This window comes from Hemicordylus capensis, chromosome 12, assembly GCF_027244095.1.
Source record: "Hemicordylus capensis ecotype Gifberg chromosome 12, rHemCap1.1.pri, whole genome shotgun sequence".
Classification (NCBI taxonomy): domain Eukaryota; kingdom Metazoa; phylum Chordata; class Lepidosauria; order Squamata; family Cordylidae; genus Hemicordylus; species Hemicordylus capensis.
Genome location: NC_069668.1, coordinates 11529511 through 11545982, shown reverse-complemented (window position 1 = coordinate 11545982; position 16472 = coordinate 11529511). Strand labels below are relative to the sequence as shown.

Genomic DNA, 16472 nt, shown 5'->3' with positions numbered 1-16472 from the left:
GTACACACGCTCTTGCGCATGCACAATCACTCTTGCACATGCACGCACACATGCATACACACACTTGCACATAAGCACACTCTTGCACACACACACACACACGCTTGCGCATACACACGCTTGCGCATACACACGCGTGCTTGCGTGTACACACACACACACACACACACACACACACACACACACACTCTCCTCTTACTCACCCATCCCTGCCTAGGAGCTGGGTGTTGGCCACACCCCTCTGGACATGGTGTGCAGCAGGCCTTGGAGTGTGTGAACGTATTTGGGGAGCAGCCAAGTGTTGGGTCTTAGGAGCACTGGAAGCTGCCTTCTACCGAGTCAGACCCCCGGTCCCTCTAGCTCAGTATTGTCCACACTGACTGGCAGCAACTCTCCAGGATTTCAGGCAAGAGTCTTGGGAAAGGCTTATCTGAAGATGCCGCCAGGAATTGAACCTGGGACCTTCTGCAAGCAAAGCAGGGTTTTTTCCCTCCTCTCGGGTGTGAAAGTGTGGCCTGTGTTTCCTTTCCCCTCTTAAACTGGTATAGGGGTGTTAGCTTTGTGTCCCTATGCGTGACAGTGGGAGGCAGGTCCTGAGTTTTCAGTAGCGTGGATGAAATGGGCCTGCCTGTGTGTGTGTTTGTGTGTCCCCTTAACTCTGCCCTGCTCCTGCTTTGAGAACTGTATTTGCATGTGGACAGTGCCATGTGTGTCGGCTTTTTGCATACTGTGTTGTGCACTAGCTCCCAGTCCTATCCCAGAGTTGTGCATGGCGTTGTATATGTGTGCATATACAAATAAATAAATAAATAATACATAAACAAATAATTATGTCATTTTTGAGATGGTAATTGTGCTTGGGAGAACATGGCAATTGCTCTCTACTTTCGGGAATAAAGTTATATCCCACCCACCGCCCACGCATTGGCTCCTTGGCAGTGTTGCCACTTTTTTTCCCTGGTAGAGCTTCTGTGCTGTTAACATCTGCGTGGTAAGCAGAAATTCAGGGTAGCCTTGTCTGAGCATGCAGCTCCTGTAGGGGGAACAGCTTTGCATGAGGCGGGCTTTGCTGTGGGAGACTGTATATTGTGGGGAAACACAGTTTGCAAAAGCTGGAAGCTGATCTGGGCCTGGCTGTTCAGCCTTCCCTTCTTTGACCGCCCTGTCCGAGGGAGAATTCCAGGGAATATCTTGTGTGTGGGGCCTGGAAATGTCAACTCTCCTCTGGGTAGCTGCGCTTTGGCTTCAGTTTCCCCACTCGCTCCAGGACAGCGCAGGAAAAAGCTTTGCTCCATATGCTGAACATCTTTAACGCTACCCCTGCAAGCCATAATGATACCTTTGCAACGTTTGGACTGTGTGATGCTAATCTCTTACCATCAGCTCTGTGGTTTCACCAAAGGACGCCACCTTTCTGTCTCGGACATCCAGAGGGTTCCTTGGCATGTTTACCTTTTTTCAGTGTGTGCGTGATAAAAGCAAAACTGAACAGGGGAGAAAAATGTGACTTCCGGAAGATATATACAGTGGTGCATATGTGTGCATGTGACAGGGAGGCTGTGGAGGTCTGGGCTTTATAGCAACATAGGAAGCTGTCTTATACATACTGAGTCAGACCCTTGCTGCATCTAGCTCAGTGTTGTGAGCTACACTGACTGGCAGCAGCTCTCGAGGGTTTCAGGCAGGAGTTTGTCCCAGGCCTACCTAGAGATGCTGCTAGGAACCTTTTGTGGGCAAAGCAGATACTATGTCACTGAGCTATGCATTGATTGTTTGGAGCACTTCCATCATGTAGTAAACAACGCTAGTGGGTACTATTTATTTATTGGATTTGTATGCCACCCAATTTTACAAATGCCCTCAGGGTGGTTTACAGTTGGGGGCTGGGGAAAGAGATGTTAAACAACCAAGTCAAATCAGCAATAATACAAATTAACAATGCATGCAATATCCGAGGCAGATGCTCGGCTCCTGAGGTGTGGCCCCAACCTCTTTGCGTTTGCTTAATACTCGGAACTTGTGTTGGCTGTTTTGGATTTACGCTTAGGGCTGTTGGCACTTTGTGGGGCAATCCCAGGGCTGCCATTGTCGCTTCATGATGAGTGTACCTCCCAGATGGGTGTGTGCTAGAGCGGAGTGGGTTGTGTCATGCTTAGGTGCAGCCCTTAGATGTTTTATGTGTCATCCTCAATACCTGGAGAGGCCTTCAAAAAGCAGGAACTGAGGCTCTCTCTGGGTAGGCCTGTACCTTCCTCTTCTCACAGAGGTTTATAGTAATAGCATTCTCATAACAAGGAAGACTCCTGCTAGGCACTTTTGCATTGCTAATTTGGGAAGGTGTGTCTGACTTTCTGTACTTGCCCAGTGTGTGTGTTATGGACAGGAGTGAAGATTGTAATGCAGGGAAATGGCATCTGGCAGGCACACGAGGCGGCTCTCTTGGAGTGACTGAGTTGTGCCCGCTCCCTCTGCCTTGGGCCCTGGCGTGAGGAATCTATAGAACACCCTGTGCCGGTCCAGGCCCGTCTCTCAGTTGCCGGAAATACTTTTGGTTGGCCAGCGAACACCCCCGCAAGACCAGGACTACACAACTTTGGCCTTCCAGCTGTGGTTGGATTACAGCTCCCATCATCCCCAGCCACAGTGGCCAATAGCCAGGGATGATGGGAGTTGTGGTCTTAACATCTACAGCAGGGCCAAAGTTGAGTAGCCCTGAGTTAGGGCTCTACGAAACTCTCCACAAATCGTCTGAGGAGAGGACTGGAGTCAGTGGTTGAACCCAGGGGTTCTGGCTTAGGAGAGCTGGTCTTGGGATAGCAAGCATGAATTGTCCCCCTTGCTAAGCAGGGACTGCCCTGGTTTGATTTTAAATGGGAGACTACATGTGTATATTAAGATATGCCCTTTAGGGGATGGGGCTGCTCTGGGAAGAGCACCTGCATGCTTGCATGCAGAAGGTTTTGAGTTCCCTCTCTGGAGGTATCTCCAAGACAGGCCTGCAAGCCGTTGCCAGTCTGTGCAGACCATACTGAGCTAGATGGACCAAGGGTATGACTCGGTATAAGGCAGCTTTCTTCAGTATCCCCTGCTAAATGAGCAAAGAGGTACCTCTATAAAGTGGTGACTCTCTTGTATTTAGCAGGGGGAGAGCAACTGGCACTGTCGATCCCCAGCACAGCATCCCTCCAGTGGCTGCTGGTGGTGTCTATCTTTGGGAACTTTAGTTGAAAAGCAGTATATAAATATTTGTCGTATTTGTACTGTATTTACCTAAATGCAAGACTAGGTTTCCCCTCAAGTTCTTTGATATTAGGAATTAGGAGTCCGTCTTCAATTTAGAGTCCTGTTCCAAATTTACATTTGGAACAGATATTTGAGCAAATGCAGGTATAACCTGTATTCAACTTCTAATTTTTAAGGGGGTTCTTTTAAAATTCAGAGTCATCTTTGATTTTTGTAAATAGGAATGTTCTCGAGCTTGGTCCCCAGGTACTGCTGGACTAAAATTTCCATCTTTCCTCCAGGTCCTTGTGGCTGGTGGGTGATGGGAGTTGTAGTCCAAAAATCTAGGGACCTAAGTTTGAGCACCCCTGCGTTCACCCAGTCTCCGCTTAGAGTGTCATAAGACAGGCAGGCGTCTGGTGGGGAAGGTTCTGTGCCCCAGTTCAACCGTGCCTGCGTCATTGCCTGCTGACGCGTCTGTGCCTCTTACTACTCTGCAACTTTGAACCGTGGCGATTTCAGCTCAGGTGGGCTGGAAGGGCACCTTGTCCTCCCCCCTGCAGCCAGTTGGGCCGAGCTGCCTCTTGCACCACTGGTGTGTGTCATAACATAGCTGGCGTGTTTGTTGGGTGTGACCCAGGTTGAATCCCTGAGAAAGCGAGTTCCGGTCGGAGTGTGGGTTTCCTGACACTGCCGCTGCCGTCTCTTCCCAGGCCACCTTGGCTGTCAGTTGCCTGAGTCAGACAAGGAAATTATGGAAGGCTCTCCCTTTGCCTTGCCAGAGCAGGCCTTTGTGAGCTAGACCCAGGCATGGCAGTGGCGGGACGCAGGAGAGGGCTATGACCTTGTCCTGGCCTCCCTGGAGAGGGTGGAGCCCTCCTGTGCAAATACTTTCAAGCCTCCAGACTTGCCTGCTCAGGGGGTTGGCATTTGTGCCGGCTAAAGTAACCTTCACAAAAGCTTTGCTGTCTGCAAAGTGGCAATCCTGTTCTGGTTGGGGGGGCTTAGGAGAGTTGGTTGGGGAGGAGAGAACAGCTCATGTGGTAGCGAGCATGAATTGTCCCCTTTTCTAAGCAGTGTCTACCCTGGTTTGCATTTGGATGGCTGACTGCATGGAACCTAGGAAGCTGCCATATACTAAGTCAGACCCTTGGTCCGTCTAGCTCAGGATTATCTTCACAGACTGGCAGCGGCTTCTCCAAGGTTGCAGGTAGGAGTCTCACTCAGCCCAAAGGATCCTCCTCCATTAAGCAGCTAAGGAAAACAATGTATGGAGAGATTCTAGAAGTGGGGTTTTTAAAACCTGATTTAGAACGTAAACGTTACAAACACCGCACTTCACGGTACTTGTTGCAACCTGATCACCCTATCTCTCTCTTTAAGGAGAAAAAGGTCCCTTTCCATTTATGGGAAACGAGGTGGCGTTTATACCACCAAGTACTACCGCTTAATGCGGCTAAGCCATGGCTCCCAGAGGACCAGCAAGAGTGTCCTAACATCACCTGTAAACAGAAAGCTAGTGAGCTAGGCAAAACATTCAGGGAAACCCATTCACATTTCTTAAAAGAGTTTGTGGTAGCCAAAAGAGTGTGGCAGGGAGTAAGCAAGTTGTTAGAGTGGCCCGATTTGGAAAAACAGACTTGGGAAGAACTAACCTCGGGTTTGAGCGATAGAACCTCTTTTCGAGGTCCCAGAAAGAAACCTTTAAGGAAACGGGACGGAACAGGTGCCCTCATACTAGGGAATTGGAACGTTTCCCTTCTCGTAATCAGGTTAGTAAATCTGTATGTCATTTATGCAATACTCCTGCATAGGAATAGGGAGGGAAGACGTGACCAAGAGGTTCACGTGGATGAGACAGTAAATCTCTTCTGGAAAAGTTTGTATGGTTATGTGCAAAAAGACAAGAGTATCTCTTCTAAACAGCAATGGGACAAATTGTGGAAATGGACATTGGATGTAACCCCCCCCCATTACCTGATGTGCCTTGTAATCCCCTATCCCCGAGTTACAGTACTGCCTGCCTGCATATACTTTATAACCCTGTGGGTTTCCAAATCCTTGTGTGTAAATCTTTGTAGGTATATGATGTACAAACAACCACTTTGTATATAATTGTGCTTTGGCAACATACTGTATGGTTTGGTAGTCTTTGTGGTCCCTTGGGAGTTGTAGTCCGTCAGCGTCCAGTTTGGAAGCCCCTGCCATACCAGAGGGTGTATGGGCTAGCCCCTTTTTGTGTGTGGGCTACTAACTTTGCAAACTGACCTACAAGGCTGTCTATTCTTTCCTCCCCAGAGACACCCCCGGCTGCTAATTCCTAGCCCCTTCTGAATCTGGGGACCTCTCCCTCAACCGCCTTCCACCATGTTTAACCTGATGAAAAAGGACAGAGATGGCTCCAGAAGGGAGAAGAAAGAGAAGAAGGAGAAGAAGGAGCGGATGTCGGCGGCGGAGCTGAAGAGCCTGGAGGAGATGAGTCTGCGCCGCGGCTTCTTCCATCTCAACCGGTCCTCCAAGCGGGACTCGAAGAGCCGGCTGGAGATCTCCAACCCCATCCCCATCAAGGTGGCCAGTGGCTCGGACCTGCACTTGACCGACATCGACTCGGACAGCAACCGAGGCAGCGTCATCCTGGATTCGGGGCACCTCAGCACAGCCAGCTCCAGCGACGACCTAAAGGTGGACGACGGCAACTTCAAGGGCTCCGTACTGCAGCGGGCCGCCAAGTTTGGCTCGCTGGCCAAGCAGAACTCCCAGATGATTGTCAAGCGGTTCTCCTTCTCCCAGAAGAGCCGCGACGAGAGCACCTCGGAGACCTCCACGCCCTCGGAGCATTCGGCCGCCCCTTCCCCACAGGTGGAGACGCGGACGCTGGAGATGCAGCTCGCCAAGCCGGTGGGTCCTCTGCGGGTGGCTTCCTCCATCTCCAGGCTGCCTGAGGTGGTCAGCAAGAGGTTCCCCGCGGATCTGAAGCTCCCCCTGGTGGTGCCCCCTCAACCCCCCGTGCCCCGGCAGCTGGAGCTCCAGCGGCGTAACACCGGCGACTTTGGCTTCTCGCTGCGCCGCACCACCATGCTGGACCGGGCCGCCGACGGGCAGGTCTACCGGCGAGTGGTGCATTTCGCCGAGCCGGGGGCCGGGACCAAAGACCTGGCGCTCGGCCTGGTGCCGGGCGACCGCCTGGTGGAGATCAATGGCCGGAACGTGGAGAACAAGACCCGGGACGAGATTGTGGAGATGATCCGGCAGTCGGGGGAGACGGTGCGCCTCAAAGTGCAGCCCATCTTGGAGCTGAGCGAGCTGAGCCGCTGCTGGCTGAGGAGCGGGGAGGGCCTGCACCGGGCAGCCTGTGATGTAAGTAGCTCCCATGCTGGGGTGGGCAGGGTGGGCGAGGCTGTTCCTGGGGGCCACCTAGCCCACAGGTCCAAGACAGCCGGGCTGGGTCGGCGGGGGCTTGTTGTGGCCTTGGGAACTGTTGGGTCTGTTCCTCCCAGCTGAGCAAGCTCTGATCTCGGGCGTGGCTGGGGAAGTTTCTGGGAACGTATATAAGGGCTTTCGACCTGCAGAGAGGGTGGGGAATGGTGTGGTGGATAATACCCAGAGGAGCCATTGGGAGAAATTTCTTCCTTTGAAAGACCAACATCCAATGCCATCCAATTGTGTTCTGGCTAAATAGGAAGCAAACTTTTAAAGAATTGCCGTCTTGGCACTTGGGGAGCAGTTTGTCTCCTCTGTTGTAGAAAAGGTCACACATTCACATAGCATCGGATTCTACTAGCTGTCTTTATATAGCAGGTTTCACGTGTGCCATTCAAAGCACGTAATAGAATAATCCTTCACACCAGCCCTGCAAGGCTGACCAGAAGTATTAGCCTCCTCTCTCTGGAGCGATTGTGTGTGTGTGTGTGTGTGTGTGTGAGCTTTATTACTTGCATACTTCTAGAAATAAATAACCATGCAACCTAAATTTGATTTCTCTCCTCCAGGAAAACAGTTTAAAGAAAAAGTGGAAATATCCTTGGTATATAGTTAGATTCTAAATAAATATTTACCATTGAGATGACACTTTGAATTCAAACAATTTATGGCTGACTTCTGTCAAATACCTGTCAATGTCCAGCCCTTCCTACTGGGGCCAGAGTGTTCTCCAAGGCATTCAGTTTTTCTTGCTAGGTACAGGTTTTGATGTCCTCTCAAAAGAGCATCTGGTCTTAGATCCTTCCTGTGGAACTGTGTACCCACTAGGATCATTGCCCCATTAAGGGTGGGGGGAGTGTGTGTGTGTTTGTGATTGTGTGGGGAGCATCTCTTATAAATAGCAATAAAGACTTTAAGAGTACCTGTGGCGGATTAAGCCACATAATGGGCAGGTGACCCACATCCTGCTGGCCGCTAGCAGCACTCTTTGTTAATAATGTTTGAGCTGGCTTGAGTCGTGTGTGTGTGTGTGTGTGTGTGTGTTTTGGTACCAATGGTGTCATTTGGAATCTCATCAACCTCCCTGACGTGCCCGGTCCCTGCCAGAGAGAGTTAATTCTCCTCCTGGCATGGGGGAGCCCGTTGGTGCTTTCCTTCCTTGCGGAGAAATCAATGCGCCCTGTTTTCGAACGGGCAGGGAAGCACAGGCTGTTTACAGCTCTTGAGTCAAGCGCGCAGCCCAGGCTGTTGAAAACCAGATCCTGGATAAGCTGCCGAGAGGCCTTGTGGTTCAGGTGCTGAGAAGCAACGTGTGTGGGGGGGGGAGAATGTGAGGTGTGAGGCATGCGTGGAAATGGGCATCGCCTAAGGGGCGGGCTTCCTTAAGTGGGGAGGAAGGCTTCCCAGAGACTGCCGAGAGCTGAGGCTGGATGCCTCTACAGCATTAGAGTCAGGGTTGCTCATTCTGGGCTGTGGGGGGAGCCTTGTGTATAGTCGGCCTCTGCGCCCACCCCCTGGGTAGAGATCTGGGGGCACTCCTGGGCTGCATGCATGCCCCATATCTGCAGCAGCTCCGTGCAGGCCTGGAGTGTGGTTTCTGGCGTGGGATTTAGTATTCTGTGGATGTCTTGGCGAGCGCTTAAAAACATCACAATAATCAGTGAGGGTTTTGAGAGGCTCACTCTTGCTCTTCCACTAGCAGACAGAAGAGCTCCATGCTGTCTGGTTTCCAGGAGCACTCGAAGAGGTGGTTTGCGAGGGCTTTCTCCACCAGATCTGAATTTTCAGACGGTTGTGGGGTGTGGTGCTCCAAAGTGCAGCTGCTGTTATTTCTCGGTCGCCTACGATGAAAGGTAGCCAAGATGGGCAGATTGCGAGGAGCTCCAAAAAGTCTCTCCAAACTGGGTGAATGGGTGACAAAATGGCAAATGAGGTTCAGTATAAGCAAGTGATGCATATTGGGGCAAAATACTCCAACTTCACCTATATGCTGATGGGATCGGAGCTGTCGGTAACTGACCAGGAGAGAGATCTTGGGGTCATGGTTGATAGCTTGTTGAAAGTGTTGACTTGGTGCGCGGCAGCTGTGAAAAAGGCCATTCCATGCTAGGGATCATTAAGAAGGGGATTGGAAATAAAACTACTAATATTATAATGCCCTTATACAAATTTATGGTGTGGCCACATCTGGAGTACTGCGTACAGTTTTGGTCACTGTATCTCAAGAAGGATATTGTAGAACTGGAAAAGGTTGCAGCTGAGGGCAACCAAGATGATCAGGGGCCTGGAGCACCTTCTTTATGAGGCAAGGCTACAGCATCTGGGGCTTTTTATTTTGGAAAAGAGGCGACTAAGGGGAGACATTATGCATGAAGTAGAGAGAGCGGATGGAGAGAAAATTTTCTCCCTCTCTCACAACACTAGAACCAGGGGTCACCCCATGAAACTGAAGGTCGGGAAATTTAGGACCAACAAGAGTTATTTCACACAGTGCATAATTAATCTATGGCATTCTCTGTATGTCAGCCGGTGTGACACTCTATATCAGGGATTCTCAACGTTGGGTCCCCAGACGTTCTTGGACTCCAACTCCCATAATCCCCAACCCCAGTGGCCTTTGGTTGGGGATTATGGGAGTTGAAGTTCAATAACATCTGGGGACCCAAAGTTGAGAATCCCTGCTCTATATCACGTAGGGCACATGGGTGCGTATAGGCAGGTGATTGATTGATTGATTGATTAAGTGCCGTCAAGTCGGTGTCATCTCTTAGCGACCACATAGATAGATTCTCTCCAGGATGATCAGCTTGGCCTTTAAGGTCTCTCACTGGTGCATTCATGGTTGTTGTAATTGAGTCCATCCACCTTGCTGCTGGTCGTCCTCTTCTCTTTCCTTCCACTTTCCCCAGCTTTATGGGCTTCTCAAGGGAGCTGGTTCCTCGCATAATGTGTCCAAAGTAGAATAGTTGAGCCTGGCCATTTGTGCCTCAAGTGAAAGTTCTGGATTGATTGGTTCTAGGATCCATTGGTTTGTTTTCCTGGCTGTCCATGGCCTCCTCAACAGTCTTCTCCAGCACCCAAGTTCAAAAGCATCAGTAGTTTTTCTGTCTTGCAGGTATTGGCAGGTAGGCTGTCAAAAACAAAGCAAAATTGTTGACCACTGCTAGGAACGTCTGTGGACCTGTTTGCTAGGCTGTGAAGTCTTTTCTTCAGTCGTTGGCCTGCGGGCTACCGGAATCACTCCTGTCCTCTTCGATTGGCTCTCCAGTTCCTTCCTCTTTGCCACCCAGGCAAACCTCTTGCCTTCCTGGCTATTCTGGGTGGCTTCTGGTTCTGGAGCTGCAGCTGCCAGGTTTCCTGCGCCAGAAAGGAGCACCGCGCACGTCATAAGTGAATGAACGTCTGTCGTGTAAGAGCTTGTTCCCAAAGTAACAGTTTGCATGAACGCAGCTTTGTTTGCGGAAAACAATGGGGTTTGGTTTTCGCTTCCGAGGGCTCGTAGCCAGTCTCCAGAGAGTGAGCGAGCTGTGGGTCTTCCAGATTTTGCCCTGCTCCCTAGATCGTCCCAACCTGCCGTCATCCCCTTCCGCCACACAAATGGCATTCTTGACTAGGTCAAGCATGAAAATGCTGCCCGTCCAGCAAAGAAGCACCAGGAACTCTCAGCTGGACTTGTTCTGCTGTCCAGACATCCTGATCTCACTTCCGCACAAACTCCTGCACAGCCAAATTACTGGGATGCTCAGGGAATGCTAGTTATAGGGCGCCCCCGTATTTTGGAAGGCTGATGGAATAACATTAGGAATAATTTAAGGAAATTGGGGCCGGGGCTGTAGCTCAGTGGCTGAGCCCCTGCTTGGCATGCTGAAGGCCCCAGGTTTAACCCCTGGCAGCATCTCCAGGTAAGGCTGGGAAAGGCTCTCCTGCCTGCAACCTTGGAGAAGCCGCTGCCAGTCAGAGTAGACGATCCTGAGCTAGATGGAGCAAGAGTCTGACTTGGTAGCAGGCAGCTTCCTATGTCTTTAAGATTTGGATGCTGCCAAAGCCTGGCGTCTCATGGAGGATTAACCTTTTACTCGGTTTAAAATAAAAATAGTTGTCGGACTGCGAGGTGGCTGGCCCTGAGGCGTGGTGCCTCTCCCAGCTGACCCAGCATATGTTCCGGACCACCAGGAAGAGCCAGAGAAACCTAGAATGTGAACAACTCCCCCCCCTGCGCGCTTGTGTGTCAGCCCGCAGCTTGCAAGCCACTCGGAATCTGGTGCTTTCCATCTTCAAATGGGAGGGGTGGGCTGGACTGTGATGATTCTGTGTTGGGCCTGCCTGCCTTCTAGAATCTGGCGGCACCTGACCACTAGAGCTGATGAGGTCAGCTGCTGGGGAACAATGTCCGGCCCTCTGTGAGCAGGACGCCCCCCCCCCACTGCCCGGCCACTAACAAAGCAGTTTTGCAGAGGACACAGGCGTTTGTTGTGCTGCTGCAGGAGGAGGAGGAGGAGGAGTGGTGGCAGCAGCAACCCCCCCTTCCCCAGGCATGCTGGCCCCTCCTCCCCCATTACCTTCCAGCTGACTGAAAGCACAACCTCTGGCAACAGGCACCCCTTTGTCCTGGCCGCAGGCTCCAAGTGTGTGTAGTTTTTCCATCTCTCCGACTGTTTGACCCCACCGGCAGTGCAGATTTTGCGGGACGTACGTGTGTGTGTGTGTGTGTGTGTGTGTGTGTGTGTGAATGTCCAGCTGTAACGGGTAGACCTGGAATTCTTGAACGTTGACCCTTTTGGAAGTTCACACATACCTCTTCACCTCTCCCCTCCCCAGCCTGTCCCACACTGCTGGCTAGTCGGTTCCTCATTTAATTTAATTAAAATCAATCTCTTAATTTAATTTTAATTTTAGTTTGTTTAAAATTGGTCTCCTCAAATCCAGCCCCAGTGGGAACAAAGAAGCCAGGTGGGGGCAGGTGCCCTATCATATAGCCTGTATTATTATTATTATTATTATTATTATTATTATTATTATTTCGATTTCTATACCGCCCTTCCAAAAATGGCTCAGGGTGGTTTACACAGAGAAATAATATATAAAATAGTGGGCGATCACTGGTTTACATTATTAACACTAATTAAATTTTTATTCTGCTTTAACCCAGATGGCTCTAGGTGGTCCACATGAATGAAAACACATAAAAATGTGGTAGAGTGAGTGTAAGAACAGCCCTGCTGGATCAGGCCCAAGGAGGCCTATCCAGTCCAGCATCCTGTTTCCCACAGTGGCCCACCAGATGCCTCTGGGGAGCCCACAGGCAAGAGATGACGGCAGGCCCTCTCTCTTGCTGCCGTTGCTCCCCTGCAACTGGTGGGTGCAATAACCACTTTCGGGTGCAGGTGGGAGAGAAGGCGTTTTTGAGTGCTTCCCCATTAAATGAGACCCCCGACTGGTGGCCAAGGCCTGCCTGCCTGCCTTGTGTTGGGTTTAGTTCTTCCGGCGATTCCGGCTGCTCTCTGGCCCCTCTGCCAAATGCCAGCAAGCAGCAAGCCAGAGGTATGGCCTGTTCTTGGGCCACTGAGTCACCGTCTGGATGTCTGGTGGCTAATCGGTGAGACTGAGCTGTGCCATGCCTTGGTGGCTCCTTCCACTGCCGCTCCGTGAATCTGCTGTGCCGAATGATCAGAAACGAGCCTCCTGCTGCCCTCATGGGCAGATGAGAGAGCTGGCTCCTGCCAGAGCATTATTGGGTACCACAGAAGAGATGTGGGGAGATCATGATGAGGGGAGGAGGAAGAGACCAACATAGAGCAGGGCTGCACAACACTGGCCCTCCAGTTGCCATTGGGACTACAACTCCCATCATTCTCAGTCACGGTGGCCAATAGTGTGTGTGTGTGTGTGTGGGCTAATGGGAGTTGTAGTCCGACCTCTGCAGGGGGGCCGAAGTTGTGCGGCCTTGTCCTGTGATAAGGGGATGAGCTGCTCTTGTGGTAGCAAGTATGAATGGTCCCCGTTGCTACGCAGGGTCTGCCTTGGTTTACATTTGGATGAGAGGCTACATGTGGATGCTGCAAGATACTCCCCTTAGGGGGATGGGCCTTTGCTCAGTGGAAGAGCACCTGCATGTTTGCATGCGGAAGGTCCCAGGTTCTGTCCCTGGCAGCATCTCCAGGTAGGGCTGGGAAAGACTCCTGCCTTGTAACTGTGGGGAAGCTGCTTCCAGTCTTGGTAGCTAGATGAACTAAGGGTCTGACTCTGTATATGGCAGTTTCCTGTGTTCCTACGGTGGCCATCACAATGTCCTGTGTCAGACAGTTCTGCAGATTAATTCTGCACTGTGTGAAAAAGTGCTTCCTTTTGTCATCCCTACATGTCCTGGCACTCAGTTTCATGGGGTGACCCCAACACACTTGCTAGACATTGAAGATTTGGAGCGAAAGACACACACACGCACGCACGCACGCACGCACACCCCTGCGCCTTTTGCTCCGCTCTGGACTTGGTTGTGTCAGCAAGGCCTTCGCGAGTGTGCTCTCCTTCCGCCTGCTATCCAATAAAGGGATCAAGCGCTCAGGTCAGCCAAAGTGGTGGTTGCCACCTGTCCTCGGCTGGGCCATTTGCATCTTCCGTGCCCGCTTTCAGACAGTGTTGGGTTGGGAAGCGGTTCTGCTTCCTCATTGGGAGAGGATTTGGAACGTAAAGAGCTTTGGGCAGCATCGCCTTACAGAAGGATCCTGGATGGCTTTCTGCCCTTCCCTGTCTGTCCTTCCTGCTGCTCTTTCCCAGCAAGAATCATGGCAGCTTAAGTTGGACATCCTTTTTTCCCCGTCCACATTCACGGCTTCTTCACAGGAAAGGAACCTTGCGAGTTAAATAGGCTAACTGTGGCTGGAGTATGCTGGAGGAGCGGCGGCCGCCTTGGTCCTAGCTGAATCTGAGCTGGGCTGTCATGCCACTTGCCTGGTGGGATGCGAAGACGCCATGGCAAGCTCTCTGCACAAGCCGGTTGCTGCTTTTGCCGCCCGAGAAGCCGAGCCTGTACTTGGGGCTCCTCCTGAATGCGGAGGTGCCCCCTGCGGCACCGGCGGGAGCATGGCCGTGGTGGGCTTGAACAGCCGGCTTCACCGCCTCACTACGAGCGTGGAACGGCTCACCAAAGAGTTTGCAGAGCAGGGGGCCCGCCTCTCCACCCTCGAGGGGCAGATGGCAGCCCTGGAAGATACCTCGGAGAGGCTCTCATGCACCGAGAGGGAGAGCCGCTGCCGAATCAGCCATCTCGAGACCTGAGTGCGGCGGGCAGGCTTGGTTACTTTGCCCCGAATTGCTGGGAAAGGGCTGAATGGCTTCGATCAGTCCCCCTGCCAGAATTGGGGCTTCAGCAGCTATGTTGCTCGGGTGTGGGGCGCATCCTTTTCTTTTGTGTGTGTCGAAAGACTCCCGTGCCTCTTGGTGCTTTCCCCCTGAGAACGTAGGCCTTTTCGGGTGAGAAAACGGGCCTTGACCAACCTGGGATGTGTCGATTTCTATACCTGTGCGTCCCAACCACTTGGGGTGTGGGATGCCCTTCCGGATTCCAGACGAGGTCAACTTGGAGTTCAAGCAGCACCCGATACGTGCCTGCCGTGTCTCAGGAAATCAGGGGGAGAGTTGAAGGTGCTGGTTCCTGACGGGTAATAAACGGGTCTAGCCCAAGCTGCCGTGTCTGCTTGCATGCTCAGAGGGCGGGCGGGAGGGGTCACTGTCATGCCCTCCTTGTGGTGTTGAAGCTCCCCCTGTTCTTCAGCATCGCAGAGGGAGCCTTCGAGGCACAGACCTGCTGCGGGAGAGTGTGGGGGAGGGCCTTGGGCCTCTCCCCCCAGGCCTAACTAAGCCGCTTGGAATGTTTCTGGTCCTAATTTGAATAAAAATTACCCTCTCTCCTTTCTAAGGCAGGAAATGGTATACATACTTTGGGCCATTGCGTTGGAGCCGTGCCCTCCTCCTTTGCGCTGGGGAAGCGTGCCTGTGTGTGCACACACAGAATGTGCCAGGTCCTCGCGGGCCCTTGATTTAAAACTCTGGTGGGAGGAGGGTTATTTGGGGAGGAAGAAGGCATTTGCTCTTGGCCCTGGTTGGGGATGCTGGAGAGAGAGTTCTGGGGAGCCCTCCTCGGCGTCATCCTGGAGGTCTGCTTTTCTCCAGAAGGGTACCTGCTCCTGTCTGTCTTCTCTTTGCCTTTACTGATGGCTGGTGAGACAGAAACTTTGCCCCATAAACTAGCTGCAGGTGTATGGTGTATTTGTTAACATAGGAAGCTGCCTTTTACCGAGTCAGACCCCTGGTCCATCGAGCTCAGGGTTGTCTGCACTGACTGGCAGCGGCTTCTCCCAGGTTTCAGGCAGGAGTCTCTCCCAGCCCTACCCGGAGATGCTGCCAGAAAGCTGAGATCCGCTGCCGCATGCTGTGCATCTGCAAGGATCTAGAGAAGTCCAACACTAGCATGCATGCATGGGCTTGCGCACACGCGCACTTGAATGTGAGTTGGGCAGCTCAGACAAACTGTCCCTCGGCTGCTGAAAGGGCCGCAGCTGGTGCTTGGGAGTGGGTTTTGCTGAGATGGGGGGGGGGGGCGTCTGCAAAGGCAGGAAACCGCCTCCGGGCGCAGACAGCAAATCTCTGTGCAGACTCTGGGAAGAGGAACGCGTGGAATTCGCTGGCAGGGCACAGCCCCTTGAGCTGCCAGATGTTTGCAGGGGGGCTGTGTGGAAGGAGCCGGATTCCTGAGGCTCAGCAGGGCAGCGAAGGGAGCTACTCGCCAGCACTGCTTTCTCCAGCTTCCCTCTGCAGCCGGCACTATCCCCACCCCTGGCATGCTCTTCTGCCGGGCCTTCAGGGAAGAGACGCCTGGGTCGAGGCCAGGATGCCCGGACTCCCACTTGGCACCTCTCTGGGGTTCCAGCCAGAGCCCAGGAGCCATTTCCCTGCTCCCGAATCTGTGCCGGCACAGCCAGCTGCTATTTGCTTTGCACTTTGGATACGGGAGGCCCGTGGCTTACAGTGGAGGGCTTGCTCTCCGTGCAGAAGGCCCCGGGGTGCTGGGGAGCAGGCCCTCTTGGCCAAGGCCGTTCTCAGCTGGGAGAAATACCGCCAGTCCATGTGCATCGTGGTGACCGGGTTTATTTCTCAAAGGGGGGGCTGTGAGCCCAGGCCTTGGATCTCCCCAGCAGTGCCTGTGCCTTGGTCCCTAGATGCTGGACGGCATTGTGGCCCCAACCACATTGGGGACCCACGTTTGAGAACCCCCAGCTCCATCTTGTCTGCCAGGAGCGCGGCTCCTCAGAAGTCGAGGACCTGGCCTGGGCTTGTGGGGGTGTTTATTTGGCTCCTGAGGTGCAAAGTCCTAAAGAGGAGCAGAGGCCCCCTTGGCTGGCCGTGCAGACAGAACAGAAGGGCTTCCTGCTGAAGCGGAGGTGGGGCCAGGCCTCTGCGGCTGTGCGGACGGGGAGGTGTGTACCCCCCAGAAGGGTGTCCAGGATGGCATCCTTGGCAGACGCTGTCCTTAAAAAGCACCTCCTGGGGAATTAATTGTCTGGGGTGGGCTTCCTCTTTTTGCTGCAGCAGCAAAGACACTGCAGGAAAGCACCATCTGTCTGACCTGCCTCCTGAGGCGAGAGCTGAGTCGGGGCTTTTAAAAAAGAACACTCAGGACTGCACAGTGGCCTGCAAATACCTGGCTGGCTCTCCTCGAGCCACATTCCAGGACATTTAGAAGCCCACACAGTGTGGGAGGAAATCCTCGGAGCCGGGAACTGGACAGAGCCCAGAGGAGTGTGTGAAGTTGCTCAGTGAAGGCTGTGGGGAGC

At 52.7% G+C, this 16472-nt stretch overlaps 1 protein-coding gene across 14 annotated transcripts in view; it reads left to right on the top strand.

The window, feature by feature from the left end:
- Positions 1-16472, top strand: part of MYO18A (myosin XVIIIA) — a 100982-nt gene that overhangs the window by 876 nt on the left and 83634 nt on the right. For all 14 annotated transcript variants that reach the window (XM_053274621.1, XM_053274620.1, XM_053274618.1 and 11 more), the window contains exon 2: positions 5521-6579. In XM_053274621.1, coding sequence (XP_053130596.1) covers positions 5590-6579 — 990 coding nt within the window. In that variant the 5' untranslated portion in view covers positions 5521-5589. The remainder of the gene's footprint in view (positions 1-5520; positions 6580-16472) is intronic.